This window comes from Schistocerca cancellata, chromosome 1 (genome assembly GCF_023864275.1).
Source record: "Schistocerca cancellata isolate TAMUIC-IGC-003103 chromosome 1, iqSchCanc2.1, whole genome shotgun sequence".
NCBI lineage: Eukaryota > Metazoa > Arthropoda > Insecta > Orthoptera > Acrididae > Schistocerca > Schistocerca cancellata.
Genome location: NC_064626.1, coordinates 297558989 through 297579253, shown reverse-complemented (window position 1 = coordinate 297579253; position 20265 = coordinate 297558989). Strand labels below are relative to the sequence as shown.

The 20265-nt window shown below is 43.1% G+C and overlaps 1 protein-coding gene across 1 annotated transcript in view; it reads right to left on the bottom strand.

Annotated features, from left to right (window-relative positions):
- The window catches only part of LOC126171413 (regulator of G-protein signaling 11), a 189723-nt gene extending 170013 nt beyond the window's left edge, over positions 1-19710 (bottom strand). The window contains exons 1-3 of the mRNA XM_049920801.1: positions 19493-19710; positions 11633-11733; positions 141-191 (exon numbers count right to left, since the gene is read on the bottom strand). Of these exons, the coding sequence (XP_049776758.1) occupies positions 141-191; positions 11633-11733; positions 19493-19710 (370 nt within the window). The remainder of the gene's footprint in view (positions 1-140; positions 192-11632; positions 11734-19492) is intronic.
- Between the last annotated feature and the right edge of the window lie 555 nt (positions 19711-20265).

Genomic DNA, 20265 nt, shown 5'->3' with positions numbered 1-20265 from the left:
CTGTACTGTTTACTTATACATAATGAGACTTTAATATCTCGTTGTTACTTCCATCTAAAACGGAAATGTCTGCATAGTGTAAGTTCTACGGCTAAACTAAGTTTTACGTTTAATTAATATGTCAGTCCGAGAACACTCACCAGATTCTTCTATGTTGAGGCGCTCCATTAGCCATTCAATGAGATCGTAACCTAAAAAATAGAAAAACACATTTAGCGGGAGGTCGAATAAGTTATTTTCAGTAGATAAATATTTGGGGCGATCAATTGACAAAGATAAGCAATGGATTCATAATTAATTGGTGCCTGCAGTAACAAGCAGTTAAACAACAATATTAAATCGTTAGAAGTTCTTCTTTGCCATTAGGTACTCTCAAACGAAGTAAAAACTTTGTGTGTATCTACCAATGCAGTGTAAGTATTCAATAGCGTATCTGATAAGTACATAAGTTATAAGAGCAAGCTTCATTATTGCAACAATATTAATCCAGTGACAAAACTTTAGCTGTACTGTGGTTACATAAAGTCTTTAAATTAATACCTGAAACATATTATTAATTGAACTCTGTTTGGAATACACTGCTTACTAGCCACTAAATTCGTTGTATTTATGTTTCTCTCCGTGTCGTATAATCGATACAGCAGTGCAGTCGATGCCATAATTACCAAATGGGAACAATATTGTGACTGAAACAGTTGTGAATAAAAGAAAAATCCTGAAATACTGAAAAAAATAAACACTCCAAAGAAAATAAATGAATAAATAACTTAAAAATCAGATCTCTCTATAATAATAATAGTATAATAACTATTATAATTATTATATGTAACTAGTACGCAAACGCTGTACTTGTACAATACTATTTAACAAACATTTAATTATGATAATGTTGTTATATACTGAAATATTAATTTTTGGCAAATTCTCTTGTGTTTGTAAAGAATATATTTTATCCCAGCATTTGGTGTACCTACTAAACATTAACCTTTGAAGCGACGAAAGTAAATTAGTAACAAATGCACTAACATAATTTCGAAGTAATTAATAGCTTAGGTAAAACATTTCTACTAAAATTTACGCGAACTCACTAGTGCAATTGTGTAGAAATAATTACTGTATATGAAAGTTCATTCAGAGCTGAATTTCCATTCCCTATTCAATCACTCATAAATGTAAATCTTCATTGGTAATTTGTGAATATCAAAAGAACAAAAAGATACAAATTCAGTTTTGATTATTGTAATTTTATAAAAGGAGCTTGTTGGAAGCCATGCTAGGTTCAGTCTACGGTGAGTTTTGAACAGAGCAATATCTATTTCCGCCAATACCGTAGTATGTACCGCAGTCGATTTAGTATAGATTACAACCGGAAAGTGTAAATCGTTTTACCTTAGTTTTGCGTCCGAGAGATTATTCAACAATTTAGTGACTGTTTTAAACGATTAACAGAACGTGTAATTTTTCTCATTAACTGCATGAAACTTCAGTAATGATTATAAGCAACTGTGACAATGAGACTACGTATTTAATAATGTTGTTTTCAAACGTTATAAGTGCTGTGCATATTTCACTCGTTCTGATACGATTATCTGCTTGAAAAGACAGTTTAATCAGTGATTTATACAGTGACTGTGTTAATGATTTTCTGCCACACTGTGACTGATTACGTTATGATTAGGTTACTGCCCTCGAGTAATATTATAGGACATCAACTGAGTGAGGTATGTGGTTACTTGTTTATCTGCGCATAATTGAAGTAGATGAGACTCGAAATGGCCATAAACAGTAGCTTACACGGCATCCAAGAGCAATTAAAGTGTGTGAATTGCAATTTGGGTGTATACTACATTATTTGCTGTAGATTTTTCCCACCACTAACATTTCAACCAGTTTCGACGTAGGCGCTGCTATTGAAGCTGACTGCACAGGGAGAACAGGTAAATTCGTCGGGACCAATTTCCTCCACATACTCTCCCTCCATTCGTTTTTTCTTCTTTAAGAAACGATGATAACAAAATATTAATTGATGGTATTATAGTACCATCGAAATGTAGCGTAGTTAGATGTAAACAATTATTCCAATGGATCAAGTATCGTTAACTTTCGGGACGTTTAAGGCAGATAAAATCAAGTCGAAGCAATATATGATGTATATCTACTTCCATAAATTAAGGAAAAATCCAAAAGCTGCAGTGTGTGGTGAAAGCTAAGGCGTGCACAATGCTACCACACGCAAGTCAGCGTCACTCCAACCGGCTTGAGTCACGTGTACACAGCAGACAACCGAATGAGAGTAGCACACAAAGAGAAAAAACAGTTGGAAATATTGTCTTGGCCGTATGGTGTCGACGGATAGTTTACCGAGAAAACCACTATTGAAAATTTGGAAGCAAATAAAATCCAAGTGTGGTCGAGTTGTTAAATTTTCATCTTTCTCTTATTCGAAAATTATTCCCTATATCTTGTTATACCTTATTATCTTTAGTGATAGTTTCAGTATCCAGAAGTTCAGCTAAGGACTAGTAAGGCATAAAGACACTCCGTGGCCAATATTTGCTGCCACTCTCTCTGAGGGAACATCGTACTGCTTGAGCAACGTTCAATCTGCAGCACAGTCACTCTGTAATAATTTTTTACACTTTAATTCTCGGTTGTTAATCGTTAAATTTTCAGGATTTCCCTTCATGAGTGACTGTATTTCCGGCTGTCCCGCGTGGCTGCGGGTCCATGCTTTTTTACGATAGTTTGTTCTATATTGCTACGAGCGATGATTTCAGATCTATATCTTATGTGATCATCAATTGTAACATTTGACGTAAATGACTAGTTCAGTCTCCAAAATGTTGTCCAGAATAATAGAATCGCCAACGGACTGGACATGTAGCTATAAAATATGTGCTCAAAAGTATCCCGATTTCATATTAGGTGCATTGTGTTGCCATCTGCTGCCAGGTGCTCCATATCAGAGACTTCAGTAGTCATTAGTCACACTGAGAGAGTAGAATGGGGTGCTCCGAGGAACTCACGGACTTCGAACGTGGTCAGGTGATAGGGTGTCACTTGTGTCCTACGTCTGTACGCGAGATTTCCACACTCCTAAATATCTCTACGTCCACTGCTTCCGATGAGACAGTGAATCGGATACGTGAAGGGACACGTACAGCACAAAAGCGTATAGGTCGACCTCGTCTGTTGACTGACAGAGACCGCTGCATTTGAAGAGGGTCGTAATGTCCAATAGGCAGACATCTACCCAGACCATCACACAGGAATTCCAAACTGCATCAGGATTCATTGCAGCTACTATGAAGCTAGGCGGGAGGTGAGAGAACTTGGATTTCATGATCGAGCGGCTGCTCATAAACCACACATCACGCCGGTAAATTCCAAACAACGCCTCGCTTGGTGTAAGGAGCGTAAACATTGGACGACTGAACCGTGGAAAAACTGTACACAATGTGGCGATCCGATGGCAGGGTGTGGGTAGGACGAATGCCCGGTGAACGTCATCAGCCAGCGTGTGTAGTGCCTACAGTAAAATTCGGGGGCGGTAGTGTTATGGTGTGGTCATGTTTTTCATGGAGGCGGCTTGCACCCCCTTGTTGTCTTGCGTGGTACTATCATAGTACAAGCCTACATTGATGTTTTTAGCATCTCCTTGCTCGCACTGTTGAAGAAAAAATCGGGGATGGCGATTGCATTTTTCAACACGATCGAGCACCTGTTCATAATGCACGGCCTGTGGCAGAGTGGTTACACGACAATAAAATCCCCAAGAAATCTTCCAGCACCTGATTGAACGTATGCTTGCGAGAGCGGAAGCTGTCATCAAGGCTAACAGTGGGCCAACACCATACTGAATTCCAGCATTGCCAATGGAGGGCACCACGAACTTTTCAGTCATTTTCAACCAGGCGTCCCGATACTTTTGATCACATAGTGTATATCTTCCACTTTCCATTTCAGTACCAAACATATACTTCTAGTGAAACATTCAGAAGTTTGTAGAAGCGTTACTGACCAAAATTTCTGTTCTGGGAGTTATTGACTCAAATACTAAACTATAATTTTTTTTTTGCAGATGGCTGTTTTATGTTACGCACGTAAATTATTGTTAATATATCTTTTGTTAGGGGCAGGGAGGGGGGAGAAGTGGGGAGAGGGGGATGAGTCTTCCGGCTTCTGACTGATTAGATGCAGCCAACTACGAATTACTGCCTTGCGACAGCCTCTTATTATAACGGATTACAAAACTATATCTTTCCTATGAACAGGAAAATTTTAAGTTTTTATAATAAAAAATTTGTGATTTTGAATTGAAAGAAATCGAAGGCATATTAATGGCTTGAAAATATTGTTTCAGAGTGTCTATATTATTACGCTGATAGTGAAACATTGAGGCTATACAGCTGTGAACGTATTGTACAATGTTTTATAGAATCTTACATACACTGATGGAAAAAAAATCGCAGCACCAAGAAGGAGATGTGCAATCTAAAAGAAAGTTGGTAGGTCTACGAGTATTTCCACATCTGAAAGATGATGTCTATTCAAATCTCGCACCAGTCGCATAAGAGTGGCGCTAGTAGCCCCACAACGGTGAATGCAGATCAGGTTTGCTTTAAATAAACGCTGTAACGATCGTGAGTGTTAGTTACCTTTGAGACTAGACATGGTGAATCGATGCTAGTGAAGAATGCGTTTAAGGCGACAAACACGCCATTATCTGCACCTTACTGATTTTGTACGACGTCATGTAACAGGGTTAGGAGAAGCTGACTCTTCTTTCTGGAATACTGCAGAAAGACTTGGCAGGACAGTAGCCACTTTAAATGACAGCTGGCAGTGGTGGTCACGAGAATTTACGGTCGCAAGAAGACCAGGTTCCGGTCGGTCACGTGGCACTACGGAGAGGGAAGACACTCGTGTTCGGCGTGTGGCTGAGTCGCATCGTGCTGCATCTGCAGCAGCATTTTGAGCAATAGTTGGCTTCACAATGACTCAGTGAACTGTTGCAAATCGGTTACTTCAAGGACAGCCCCGAGCCAGACACCATGCAACGTGCATTCCACGACCCCGAACCATCGCCATCTGCGACTTCGGCGGTGTCAAGCGAGAGTTCATTAGAGGACAGGATGGTGGTCTGTTGTGTTTTCTGATGAAAGCTGGTTCTGCTTCGGTGCCAGTGATTGGTTAGAAGGAGGCCAGTTGAGAACCTGCTGCCAACCTGTCTGCGTGCTAGACACACTGGGCCTACGAGGGGGGACCCAAAAGAAACTGGACTCCGAGGGCGCTGCCACTCGTAGACGTAGTGCAGGCTTCTCACGCCAGATGGTGTTAGTAGAGACCTTCATGAAATAGCCGTGCAGACAGCGTCAGTGTAGAGCTGAACGTACAAGTGTGGTATTGTGTTTCTCTGACTGTTGGCGTGTTACCTCTGTAAAGTCGTTATGGCATCCTTAAAAGAACAAAGAGTGTGTGTGAAATTCCTTCTTAAAAAACTGCAACGGAGACACACCAAATGCTTCAGGAAGCTTTCCAGGAGGACGCTATGAGCCGCACACAGGTTTTCGAGTGGTTTGGTTCAAATGGCTCTGAGCACTATGGGACTCAACATCTTAGGTCATAATTCCCTTAGAACTACTTAAACCTAACTAACCTAATGACATCACACGCACCCATGCCCGAGGCAGGATTCGAACCTGCGACCGTAGCAGTCCCGTTCCGGACTGCAGCGCCAGAACCGCTAGACCACCGCGGCCGGCTTCGAGTGGTTTGGGTGCTTTAAACGTGGTGAGATGTGTATTGAAGACCAAGCTCGTTCTGGACGCCCTTCAACATCGCGAAATGAGGAGAACATTGAAAAGGTCTGCCAAAAGATCAACGAGGATCGTCGCTAAACGATCGACCAAATTTCAGCAGAGACAGGAATCAGTTGGAGCTCGTGCCAGCGGATTTTGAGTGAGGATTTGCACATGAGACGTGTTGCTGCTAAATTTGTTCCGCGCCTTCTCACACAGGAGCAAAAAACCATCCGCATGAATGTGTGTCAGGACTTGAAAACAGAGATTGCACACGATCCAAACTTCTTGAACAAAGTCATTACAGGGGAAGAGAGTTGGTGTTACGGGTATGACCCAGAAACCAGGCAAGCGTCAAGCCAGTGGCAGACTCCCTTATCTCCCAGACCAAAAAAAGCAAGGCAAGTGAGGTGTAATGTGAAGACGATGATCATTGTCTTTTTTGATGTTCGTGGAATTGTGCATCGGGAATTCGTACCCCCTGGCCAAACTGTTAACCAGCACTTTACTTGGATGTTTTAAGGCGTCTGCGAGAGGATGTGAGGAGGAAACGCCCGGAACTTTGGCGATCAGGTGACTGGTTTCTGCATCACGACAACGCTCCAGCACACACGGCCTTACGAGTGACCCACTATTTAACATCTCAGAGGTGGTCTGTCGTTCCCCACGCTCCGTATTCGCCGGACCTAACCCCGTGCGACTTTTTCCTATTTCCACGAATGAAAAAAACGCTAAAAGGGGAGCGTTATGACGATGTGGAGACGATAAAAGCAGCTTCGCGAAGGGCATGTGGGGTGATAGGTTACAATACAGCATCACCGGTCTATTGCGGTCTAACTGTGTTGGTGAGCCAGTAAGTTTCCACTGTGCAGTGACTGCGTCACTGCAATTCACTTTGGAGGTGTGGCGGTGGGACTCGTGGTCCCGTACCACCCTCTGACGGTGATAGTACTACATGAGTCAGGCAGAATTTATTGCCTAACATGTGCAGGTGAAGGTGTGGCGGCGGGACTCGTACCGTGGCGAAGGGCACTGGACAATATCAAACTTGAAGAGTTCCAAACATACTTCCAACTGCGGGAAAAGAGATTTGACAAGTGCATTGCATGTAATGGCGAGTATTTTGAAGGTGACTGAAGTAATTTTGTAAAAATGGTTCATCAATAAAAAAAAAAAATTTTTTTATGACAACAATCCGGTTTCTTTTGGGTCCCCCCTCGTACACCCGGAGTTATGGTCTGGGGTGCGATTTCGTACAACAGCAAGAGCACCCGCGCGGTTATTCCACGCTCTCTGCAGCAAATTTATACGCCCTGTTGTGCTGCCATTCATGAACTTCATTCCACGTGGTTTTTCCAACAGGATAACGCTGTCTACATACTGCTGCTGCAACTCAGAATGCTTTACAGAGTGTCGACACGTTGCCTTCGTCTGCTCGATTATCAGATGTGTCTCCAAACCGAGCGCATATGGGACGTCATCGGATGACAACTCCAACGTCATCTACAAACAGCATTAAACGTCCCTGTATTGACGGACCAATTGCAACAGGAATGAAACTGCAGCCCACAAACTGACATCCGGCCATTGTACAACACTATAAATACACGTTTCCATGCTTGCATTCAACATTCTGGCGGCTACACCGGTTTTAATAACCCGTTTTCAATGGTTTATCTCACGCTTAACATTAACTTGTGATCTTGCAATGTTTAAATGGCTCTTAGCACTATGGGACATAACATCTGAGGTCATCAGTACCCTAGAACTTAGAACTACTTAAACCTAACTAACCTAAGGACATCACACACAGCCCTGCCCGAGGCAGGATTCGAACCTGCGACCGTAGCAGTCGCGCGGTTCCGGACTGAAGCGCCTAGAACCGCTCGGCCACCGCGGCCGGCCTTGCGATGTTGATCACTCAAACATGTTACCTAGACAAATGTATTCCTGAAATTTCATTACTCTACAGTAATTAATTTTTGGTGTTTTTGATTTTCTAAAATCCTTCTAGCACGATCTAGATTTCGAAATTAATATTAGTTTGCATGAAAAACAGTCTGGATCGAAAGAAACTGAAATACCGGATCCTGTGTCTTCTGAAACTGAAAAGTACAAACGAGCTCTGCTAATCTAAAGCAGTACTGAATATTCGCAACAACAGCTTACAGCATTTTGGTAACAGGAAGTTGGAGAGTTAACGTTGCTCTGGCACCCAATATAGCTAATCTGGTATCCAGTCCTATGAGATAACGGAGACTCCAGAGCTACCGAAATCATGTTTCTCGAGGCAAACAGAATTGCAATGCGTACAATTATCCTATGTATTGGTTGTTCGGGTCCTGGCTAATTGTTGAACCAGTGAATTAAAATTAGGCAATCATTCGGTAGCAACCACGGCACCCTGCGAAGTACGCACTAACAAATTCTTCTTTACAATTCCCTCTGCTGTTTTGCTGGAGTAATAAATTAGCTCTTTACACCGCTGCGACCGAATCTGGCTGCCCTCTGATAAAGTCGCTAGGAAGGGGCAGAGGAGATAAACAGAAATTGCCTGCTGCGGCTGAACTGGTGCGCTGCTAATAGCGGTGCTCCCAGCAATGGCGGGCAATCTGCTCTTGTCCACGTTCTTTTTATTGTGTAAATCCTGTGGATAGCGATACTTAACATGAACAAGGTCACTGACGGTTATAGCTTTCTGAATGGTGGGGCAGATCACACGTACCGGTGATTACGTCATAATTCTGTTGCCTCGTTAAGAGGGTTTTCTCTTTGCGTCATTTTCCTTATACATACACCAACGATTTAATAATATTCTAGTTACTCCAAGTAACAGATTAACACTGTGTCCATTTTCACTTTGCTAGCAATAAATGAAGCGCCGTCTCATATCTCCACTAAGCAATCAGTTTATATCTTGCCTACTACGCGTCTATATTCTTAGAATACATTTCATGATAATTAAAATAGTTTTCTGTGTCAGTCACTTGCTTTTCATACCACTGCGCATTTCGATGGTTCACAGCATCATCTTCAGGTGGAGGATTACATTCTTGGTGCTGTTTCAAAACACCAAGTCGTTTTGACAGCAGCAGAGCAAGTGAAAAACACACTTTGCTTCGTCATTAGAGGTAAAGCAGAAACAAACAGATGACTCATACTGTTATATGTTACTATGTTATCTGTTACGATTACTTTTCGCTGTGTATGGCGTATTACACCGGTTTTTTAGTTTATAACTATAAAGTAAAGAAACAGTGAGAGCTAGTCAAACCTAATGTTTGGACATTCATTGCTCCCTTCGTTGATCTCTTGGAGACTGTTGCATGGCCAAGATGTTTCTCATTACTAAGGTTCCCAGGAAGCCGCCATGTCTTCTCATGTCTTCTGGGTATCTGTTTTATTTTATAAAGTACTGACATTACTTGAAGATGGAATGTTCAACGCAACTCGAGTACCATATGATTGACCTGTAACTTGTTCTAATTTTACTTTTACTTTATCTCCTTTATAATGTTATATGTGTCAGCGCCATGTCCATTGAAGAGTGAATGTTTGGTTACAAATTATGAAGTTGAATTTAATCTAGTTTCAGACCGTTAACCATAGTTACAGACTCGATGCTGCTGCTGATCCTGAGTAATCGTTTAAGGAGACCAAACAGCTAAGGTCATCAGTTCGCTACTAACTCCACAGGACAGAAGCAGTCCGCCCAATTCTCTGTGTGGGGGGTAAATTTTGTGTTCAAGTGTGAGAAAGTGTTCTAAATGTTTGTGTAGCATGTATTTGAGGCGGAACTTGGGAACTAGCTCTGTATTCACGTAGAGGGCTGTGGAAAACTGCCTAAAAACCACATCCAGGCTGCACGGCACACCAATCTCTCGTCGTTAACCCGCCGGGCGGATACGATCCAGGACTGGCATACCTCTCCGTCCTAGAAGTGGTCACTTTTAACACGCACGACCACCCTAGAAACTACTATTGATTCGAAGCTGTTAAAGGAAGTATATTGCAAACTCTGTTAAGATGTAGAAAAAGGTTATGATTTTAACTAGAAGTATTCTGTAGAAAATGCTTTTTATTTGCATTATTTGAATATGTACGTCCAAAAAGTTGTGTAAGTGATTTTATTCCTGACGTATAAGTGACGTCAGCGCAGTGAGTACGGTATCAGCTTGAACTAACAACTGTAAACATCGTATGTGCATTCGGCCAGTCGGTTGTCAGCAGGAAATTTTAAGTAGTGGGCGTGCGATCGCAGTGTGTCAAGGTTGCTGTGTCACAAATCGCGGGACAGCAACACCTCTAAATCAAGTTTTCATGACATTCTCTAAAAGATTTTGAAGATAAATGTGTATGCAAAGTTCGGCCCGCACACCTTGACTTCCGAACAAAACGACGCATGGAAGCCTGCCGCGACTTGACTGAAATGCAGAATGTGGACAATTCTTTTTCGGTAAAAAGTCATCAAGGTTAATGAGGCTTGGTGTTATCAATACGAACCTACCACAAAACGACAAACTACAGAATTTCAAGTGAAGTCAACGCTTTGACGACATAAACGACATTCAAGGCATGTGATACGTGGCTTGAGAAACGCCTAAGAGAACTATTCTGACAGTTCGACAGAGTTTTGTGTGTTGACGACATAGTTTTGTGTGTTGAACTCGTGTAGATCACCTGCAGCATTAAAACCGTCAACTAAACTTTTCCTGTTTTTTATTAATCCAGTCTCAAAACTTTTTGGATTGACGGGGTAGGCATTTTGAAGTGCGTGATCCAGAGTCAGTCTAATAAGAACAAAAGACCTTTGTGACGAAACCTGTATGACGAACTTTACTTTTGTCGATGGTATAATAAATCATACGTATGTTATGATTTTTTTGTGTACGCCAGACTAGCTCTTGTGTCAGAGGAGGAGGGTTAAGCGCAGACCGTGTAGTGTTCTCCCTGTGTTGTCCTCTCAATTGTTCCGAACTCATGATCACAAATGACGGAATCTTGAAGAGACTCTGGTCCTGTAGATGACTGTCGAAGGAGGTGTGCTTCAATTATGCACTAGAAAACGCCATTTTGTCTATACGAAAATCATGTATTGGTGGACTTAGTTATTCGAGACGTTAAGTAAATGTCAGCATATGGTGACACTAGAATACGTAATCACTGATTTTCATGTAAATTATCACTCTGGACTTTCTCGCCTTGATCCTTACAGAGAATTTTTGCTCGGTATGATGTTTATTGACGGTTACCGGTGAGGCGAGCTGGGACCCACAGTTCCTGTGACGATTTGAATTCAATTAATTTCTTCTAACTATTAGAAAATTATTAGCACCTATCATTAGCCGATCACGGACGAGCTGAACTACGCGCAGCTCTGTACCAGCCAGCAACAATAATAAGGCTTTATGAGTGAAAATAATAACTGTGTGTAAGGGAAATGTTCGGCACAAGTGATGGATTTATTTATAACTATCTACAAATAAAATTCAAAGGAAATAGTTATCCAGGCCACAAGTCAAAATTTGAACACAAGATCCTTAACACGAGACTTAAATCCGCAGGCCCCTCCCAAAAAAAAAAAAAAAACCTTCGGACTTATTGCATACATTATGTGCGTCGACTGAGGAAGGAGTCTTTTGTCTGTAATACTTTATGTACCCCTGTTTTTATTACACATCGTCGAGTAACTTCAGTGATTTCAGCGGTGAACAATGATAACATATGCAGCTACATTTGATGCATAACGTAGTGCGATGGAACTCATGCACGCAAAATACTAATATCTCTTGGTCCTATCCTGCACAGTTTACTGCGTAGGAACAGTTTACCCAGCGACCAGCCGTAGAGTTCGAAGACAACACGCCTGAATGGTGAGCTAATTGCAGCAAGTTTCGCCGTTAACCAGAAGCCGTATGCCCTGGAGATCTCTCTGCAACCAGCGCAGGAAATGTATGAATACAGATGTGCGTTAAGAGATGCCTGCAAATATGGCTGGAACTGTGAGCTATGAGCCCCAGTACCCCAGACGCCACACGACCCCTAGAGAGCTGTTAGCTCACCGGCAGCGAGCTAACTACTGCAAGGCGCCTCTGCTGACACGGAGAACGTCCTTGCAAACTTGCAAATATGAACTGAAGATTGGTTCAAATGGCTCTGAGCACTATGCGACTTAACTTCTGAGGTCATCAGTCACCTAGAGCTTAGAACTAATTAAACCTAACTAACCTAAAGCCATCACACACATCCATGCCCAAGGCAGGATTCGAACCTGCGACCGTAGCGTGAACTGAAGAGACCGCATAGTTGAGTTTTGGGGTTTCTCACTTCACTTTCAAAAACTGATAGTGAGGACAAACTAGAGATACTAATGACAGCATATAAAGAGGAGGAGGATATTTCAGTAATAACAACAGAGTACTAGTAATAAGGAAATGTAAATAACAACAGAAGGAAGGAAGGTGGTTCAAATGACTCTGAGCACTATGGGACTTAACATCTGAGGTCATCAGTCTCCTAAAACTTAGAACTACTTAAACCTAACTAACCTAAGGACATCACACACATCCATGCCCAAGGCAGGATTCGAACCTGCGACCGTAGCAGTCACGCGGTTCCGGACTGAAGTGCCTACAACCGCTCGGCCATAGAAAGAAGAAATTAGCCATTACTACAAAAGTGTATGAAGGAGGTGGCAAATAATGTGAAACTTTTTAAGTAACAGTAAGTCATCTTAATGGCCAGGGTACACTATATACCCATTCCTTTTCGTACTAGCTTTAGGGGTCTCGTGGGTGACACATGAAGTACTAACGATCCAGACTCCTTTTCAGGCTAGACTTCGGATCCGAATACAGTTCAGCTGCAGAAACGGAAACAATCTGACATTCTACTAGACCAGTCATATCTTTGTATCGAATCGTTCCCCACCTCTGTGACACATCACTTCCTTCTGCCGTAGGCACGCGTTAGCTGGTCTGCTTGCTCTTCTTTGACAGTCTGTGACAATAATGAAGTTATTTCATTCAAGAAACGAAATTTCAGTAGGCTGTAATGTTCTGAAGCCCTTCCGCCAAGAAGGACCAAATGCTGAACCTTCTTTCAGGATGAGGTCAGGTGCATATGCGGCCAAGGGCGTCCGTACCCGGTTGGTAGGGTAGGTTGTCTCCTCTCCCCCCCCCCCCCCCCCCCAACCTCCCGCTCCAACTAGCTCTCAAGGAAAGGGAAAAGTAATGTAGAAAGGTATTTTTCTTTCACGAAAATTGCCCACGTGTGAGGAGGACTCGCGCACTGAGGTTTCAGTGCAAACTTATATCGTCTATCCTTGGAATCGAGAACCTCTACTTTTTTTGCCTGTTTTCGATGTAGATACTGGCAATGTATGAGCCCTGGGAATTCAAAAACCTATCAAAATCTCTGCAGTATGTACACTGATCAGCCAAATCATTAAGACCACAGCCGACCGTGATGTTGGATGCCACCTGGTGGCGTTGCGAGAACGTGAGGCGGCAACAAAAGTACGTAAGCGGAGCAGACATGGTCGGAGGATCACCCTAGCGATGACATGGGCTGTAAATGGGGAACTCCACTGAGATAAGCGACTTTGACAAAGGGCAGATTAGTATTACGCAGAGCCTTGAAAGAATATCTCGAAAACGAAGGTGGTCGAATGTTCACGTACTACTGTCGTGAGAACGTCTGCTCTGTAAAGTAGGATAGACGGTGATCTGTGGCATCTCTGTCGAAAGATCACAATACTGGTTCACACACATGTGTTTTGGAGTACACCGTACGTAGTACACTGTTGAAAATGCAGCTCCACAGCAGACCACTTCTACGTTTTCATATGTTGGCGCCTAGACATCATCAATTACGACTGCAGAGAGCACAGGACAATCGGAATTCGACCGTCGACCAATGGAAACGAGTCGGCTCTTCGGGTGCATCATATTTTCGGTCGTGGTAGCATCAAAAATAACGTCATCGAGGTGAATGGCGGCTCGAGACGTGCAGCGCGCCACGAACGCAAGACTTTGGGATAAGTATTATGCTATAGGAGACATTCTCCTGCCCTTGCATGAAACATATGGTAGTAATCTAAGACACGCTGACAGTTGCTAACTACCTGCATCCCTTCATGCTTGATATCTTCCCCGACGGCAGTACAATTGTCCGTGTCTCGGAGACAGAGCCGTGCTACAGTGGTTTGTGAATCATTATAGTGAACTCAGGCGGGTGTCTCGGCGACCAAATTCGCCTCATGTAAAACCCATGGATCTGATCTTGGTCGCTAATGGGCGCCATTACCGCATACGGAAATCAGAGGCCTATTATTTACACGAATTACACTATGTGATCAAAAGTATCCGAACACCCCCAAAACAAATGTTTTCATATTAGGTGCGTTCTGCTGCCACCTACTGCCAGGTACTCCATATCAGTGACCTCAGTAGTCATTAGACATCGTGACAGAGCAGAATGGAGCACTCCGTGGAACTCACGGACTTCGAACGTGGTCAGGTGATTGGGTGTCACTTGTGTCATACGTCTGTACGCGACATTTTCACACTCCTAAACATCCCTAGGTCCACTGCTACTGCATCAGGATCCACTGCAAATACTATGACAGTTAGTCGGGAGGTGAGACAACTTGGATTTCATGGTCGAGCGGCTGCTCATAAGCCACACATCACGCCGGTAAATGCCAAACGACGCCTCGCTTGATGTAAGGAGCGTAAACATTGGACGATTGAACAGTGGAAAAACATTGTGTGGAGTGACGAATCACGTTAGACAATGTAGCGATCCGGTGGCAGGGTGTGGGTATGGCGAATGCCTGGTGAACGTCATCTGTCAGCATGTAGTGCCAAAAGTAAAATTCGGAGGCGGTGATGTTATGGTGTGGTCATGTTTTCATGGAGGGGCTTGCACCCCTTGTTATTTTGCGTGGCACTATCACAGCACTGGCCTACATTGATGTTCTAAGCACCTTCTTGCTTCCCACTGTTGAAGAGCAATTCGGTGATGGCGATTGCATCTTTCAACGCTATCGAGAATCTGTTCATAATGCACGGCCTGTGGCTGAGTGGTTACACTACAATAACCTCCCTGTAATAGACTGGCCAGCACATAGTCCTGACCAGAATCCTATAGAAGACCTTTGGGATGTTTTGAAACGCCAGCTTCGTGCCAGGCCTCACCGACCGACATCGATACCTCTCCTCAGTGCAGCACACCGTGCAGATTGGGCTGCCACTCCCCAAGAAATCTTTCAGCACCTGATTGAAAGTATTCTTGCGAGGGTGGAAGGTGGGCCAACACAGTATTGAATTACAGCATTACGAATGGAGGTTGCCACGAACTTGTACGTCACTTTCAGCCAGGTGTCCGGATACTTTTGATCACATAGTGTACATGACTGTGCGTAAACGTCTAATGCCACATGCTTTCACAAAACTACCAACAAGCGGTCGAATCTCTGATACGCAGAGGGAGTGATGTATTTCGTTCCAAAGACGGAAAAAACAAGTTGTTAAGCAGTTTGTGCCGGCGTTGTGGCCAAGCGGTTCTAGGTGCTTCAGTCTGGAACCGCCCGACCACTACGGTCGCACGTTCGAATCCTGCCTCGGACATGGATGTGTTTGATGTCCTTAGTTAGGTTTAAGTAGTTCTAAGTTCTAGGGGACCGATGACCTCAGATGTTAAGTCCCATAGTGCTCAGAGCTATTTGAAATTTTAAGCAGTTTGTCATAATGTTTTGGCTGACAACCTACGCTTATAGGTTGGAATGACAAAAAGATATTTTTTACGTAATATAATTACTGTTTAACAATTTTGTGATTTTTTCCTTTACTTGTAGCGTGAAACTGTGAGTCTTTGCAAATTTCATGATTCCAAGTCAACGGTAAGTACCCTATAGATTTTAATGAGTGAGTTTTCGAGCATCTAAATTTGTGACATAAATGGCGGTATCTTGTGACTGAATTGACTCGTAAGCTTAATATTTTTACAGCACCAAGGGACCAAAGCCTTTAATCTGTGACATAAATTTGAACTTCATTCGTTTAGTCGTTTCTACGGAAAAAGAGCTCTTAACTGTCGGACAGACAGAAAGACACGGAGTCAACAAGACGATCATGTAAGGATTACCTTTTTACAGACTAAGATATGGAACGGTAAAAATGATGTATTAGTCGGTATTAAGCAGGTTATTATCAGCGTCGGAACTGGTACTTTTTTATGGCTACTACAAGTCGCCATTCTTCTTCCAAAATCTTAAAAATACTCCATACCCCACGATTTGACAAGCATCTTAGCAGAAACTTTATTTGATTTTAGAACATTCGCCGTTGTAACGATAAAGAAAACATATTCCACACATGCAGAGAATATATCGGTGTGTTGTATCTTCTGAATTCGCCTTTATTTCATGATAACGATATGTAACTTTCAACTCGCAGTCTTCTTCAGCAAAAATTGGGAAATCACTAATTCTGTTGTAGTTTTTGACGAATAATTCGTTGTGATTTCACGTTAGTTTAACTTCCCAAATTACGTTCAAAATAAAATTTCCTTTTCATGTCATAACATCACTCGAAACTCGTGACCAGGTTTCTTCGACGTTTCTTTGGCTACGACATGGCTGAGCTTTTTGTGAGCCTTCCTTGGCCATTGACAGCAATAGTATTTGTTTTTAAATCGTGGGTAAGACATTGCTGCAATAATTGCAATTAGTGTAGAAAATCGAAACAGTCTTTCAATCGTCACTTGAAATTTCCTCGATAAAAAGTTGCTATTGTGCTGCAGTATTATGAACCCTCTATGCACCAACCCCAGCGTCCCTTCCGAAACTTTTGTATCTGAAGGTTGTGTGTAACTGAAAATATGCATGTCGGATCGAAAAACTATTCCAGATTATGACGGAAAGCTTACTCTGAGTTAATCCAAAAAGAAGTATGGATGACTTTGCACATCCAGCAGTATTCCACAAAAGTTTAGGAATTCTTTAAAGTGTGCTGATGTTAGTTGTTAGAAACTAAGCTTTGTTCACTCATTTTGAACAAACACGAGCGAATTGCGTAATATCAATGAGACACCCTTATCCGATGCTGGCCGGTGTGGCCGAGCGGTTCTCGGCGCTTCAGTCTGGAACCGCGCGACGGCTACGGTCGCAGGTTCGAATCCTGCCTCGGGCACGGATGTGTGTGATGTCCTTAGGTTAGTTAGGTTTAAGTAGTTCTAAGTTCTAGGGGACCGATGACCTCAGATGTTAAGTCCCATAGTGCTCAGAGCCATTTGAACCTTATCCGATTGAGTTAGCAATCTTGGACATCCATATGCGATCGTGTCAGCAGTCTTGGAAAAATGGTGGAAGGTACTACAGATTAAGAGTTTTTTCCTCATCTTTGGCTACTTAGGTAGGATACTCTCACATTATATCAGGGGAGACGGGCGAAGTACTGTCAACTGCGGAGCTAGCTGAGTTGGGCCGCATCGATAGTGTTAACTGATAAGGGCGTGCCCCTATGGAGTATTTTCCTGTTTACTCCAGGACACGGTGCATCTTAACTTGGCATTATTTTCATTTTTAGAGATGAAACAAGCGATAAGTAACAGAAAAAATCGAAGAACGAACCATCGAACCCAAAATCCTAGGCTTTGTAACTTTAACTACTGTGCCTCCGTTCACAAGCGGTCTGGTAGGTCAGCATAAAAGATAAAAAGTTACAGTCATTGATGATCTCGTGCAGAAGGAACATAATCACAAGACAGATTGTGAATACGGATCAACATGTACTGCGAGGAAAGATTCCAAGGTAACACGCAACAGACACGAAGTAGCATTGCAGCAAAGAAAACATTTATGCTGTACACATGACGAGACAGAAAGCGGGCAATTAAAATGGAGAGAGATACCACAGCCGCGATATAGTTGGCTCTGAGCACTATGGGACTCAACTGCTGAGGTCATTAGTCCCCTAGAACTTAGAACTAGTTAAACCTAACTAACCTAAGGACATCACAAACATCCATGCCCGAGGCAGGATTCGAACCTGCGACCGTAGCGGTCTTGCGGTTCCAGACTGCAGCGCCTTTAACCGCACGGCCACTTCGGCCGGCTCGCGATATAGTGTCGACCTAGGGCGTCGACTATTTGTCTGTTTAAATTATGGATATGTGATAATTTCGAGATGAAAAGTAACTCGTGATCTGTATAGGCCTACTATATGTATGTCGAATTCCAGCTTCTGAACGTGCCGGCCAAAGATGCTCGTATTTCATTGCGTTTTGCGATAAAGTTCAAAGCCAGAAGTAATCAAATAATTCTTTATCACGTACAGACTGGTGGAAAGGTTTCTGTCTAGTTACAACTTGGAAGACTATTCAGATGACAAGAATCTGCAGGCACATCGAAGTTCCATGCTCTGAGATCAGAGATCTACATCCGGGCAATACAGAGGTCACTGCGACTAACGCATTGCTTTCGTCAAAAAGTGATGTGACGTGTAGTCTTACCAATTTGCATTTCCGGCCGGGGTGGCCGAGCTGTTCTAGGCGCTACAGTCTGGAACCGTGCGACCGCTACAGTCGCAGGTTCGAATCCTGCCTCGGGCATGGATGTGTGTGATGTCCTTTGGTTAGTTAGGTTTAAGTAGTTCTAAGTTATAAAATTATAAACAGCTGACCAGTTGCAATGGATAAAGAATTCTTTACCTAGGTTTCGACAAATGTAATTTTGTCTTCTTCAGAAGGTGGAAATTTTACATTAGTAATTACTAATGTACCATCGCCGTTTTTACAAATGTCGGCATAGATCCATTTGTCAAATTTAAAATATAGCCCTAGAATTAGCGTTTGTCACGTAAATATAAATTAGTACATGGATCTTGCAGAGCTCACCCTAATTCTAGGGCTATATTTTAATTTTGACAAATGGATCTATGCCGACATTTGTAAAAACGGCGATGGTACATTAGTCCTTACTAATGTAAAATTGCCACCTTCTGAAGAAGACAAAATTACATTTGTCGAAACCTAGGTAAAGAATTCTTTATCCATTGCAACTGGTCGGCTGTTTATAATTTTATTACGTGGAACCGTTATTGTTGTGCAGCTATGTTTAAAATACTGTAGTTCTAAGTTCTAGGCGACTGATGACCTCAGAAGTTAAGTCCCATAGTGCTCAGAGCCATTTGAACCATTTTTTAGCCAATTCGCATTCGTGTGATTGTAACGAGGCTGCTGTAACGTAGTGAATCAAATGCATAAATACTGACACTCTTAAACAAGGAGTCAGACGAGGTTTTAACATACCGCGTTACAGGTGAGTCCGACTCTACAACCAAATAATACAAACGCAAAATGTTCTGTTCTCTTTCTGTTTAAGCACGTACATCGTCAGACGGCAGTCTCCCAGACAGAACGAAATTTACACTCTGTTGAACTGAGAATTGCATATGGTACACTAACTAGAATAGCTGCATCACATCTATCTTCGAACTGAAGACTACAACAAATTTGACACCAGTAATCTTATCACTGTCGAGACATAGTGGTTGTGCACGACCTATCTACGTGAGAGAGAGAAAATTCATTCGCGAGCAGACTTGGCGCTGAGGCATTAAGATAGCAGTAAGCGGTGCGCAGAAGGCGATGTTGACTTGGTGCAGTGCAGCTAGAGTCGAACTCACCGGAGCAGTCGTATTATTGGAAACGGAGGCCGATGACAACAGTGACGGAGAAGTGCTTGCTGGCAGCTCATTTGTTCGCACAGTTTGCCGCCCCGAGTGTCGCTCGCTGCGGACTCGACACTGACAGCCGCGAGCAAGATGCGGGCCGCCGCCCGCGGCGCGGTACTGTCGAGCCGTGCGGCGGCGCCGCCGTGTGCTCCAGCCTCAATGAGCCGCATCCTGTCCAGGGCACGCCGTGCCAATTACAGCCGCGGTGCGCTGCTCACACACGTGCTGATTTGCAACGACGAGTCATTGGCGTTCCCGCTGTATGACTATGGACTTGGGTTATTACGGAGTGAGAGTAAGTAGCGTACTGACATTGCTGCCGACATCAAACGGGGATTGTCAAGCGACTGCAGTACTATCCGGTGTAGCGAAATGAATACCTGGCCACGGTGGCAGTACCGTTGTATCTACGCTCAAGAAGGAGGGAGCAGAGCCAATAAATGCGTATGCTCCATTATACCGGGTGATCAAAAAGTCAGTATAAATTTGAAAACTCAATAAACCACGGAATAATGTAGATAGAGAGGTAAAAATTGACACACATGCTTGGAATGATATGGGGTTTTATTAGAACCATCCCGTATTGCTAGACGCGTGAAAGATCTCTTGCGCGGGTCGTTTGGTGATGATCGTGTGCTCAGCCGCCACTTTCGTCATGCTTGGCCTCCCAGGTCCCCAGACCTCAGTCCGTGCGATTATTGGCTTTGGGGTTACCTGAAGTCGCA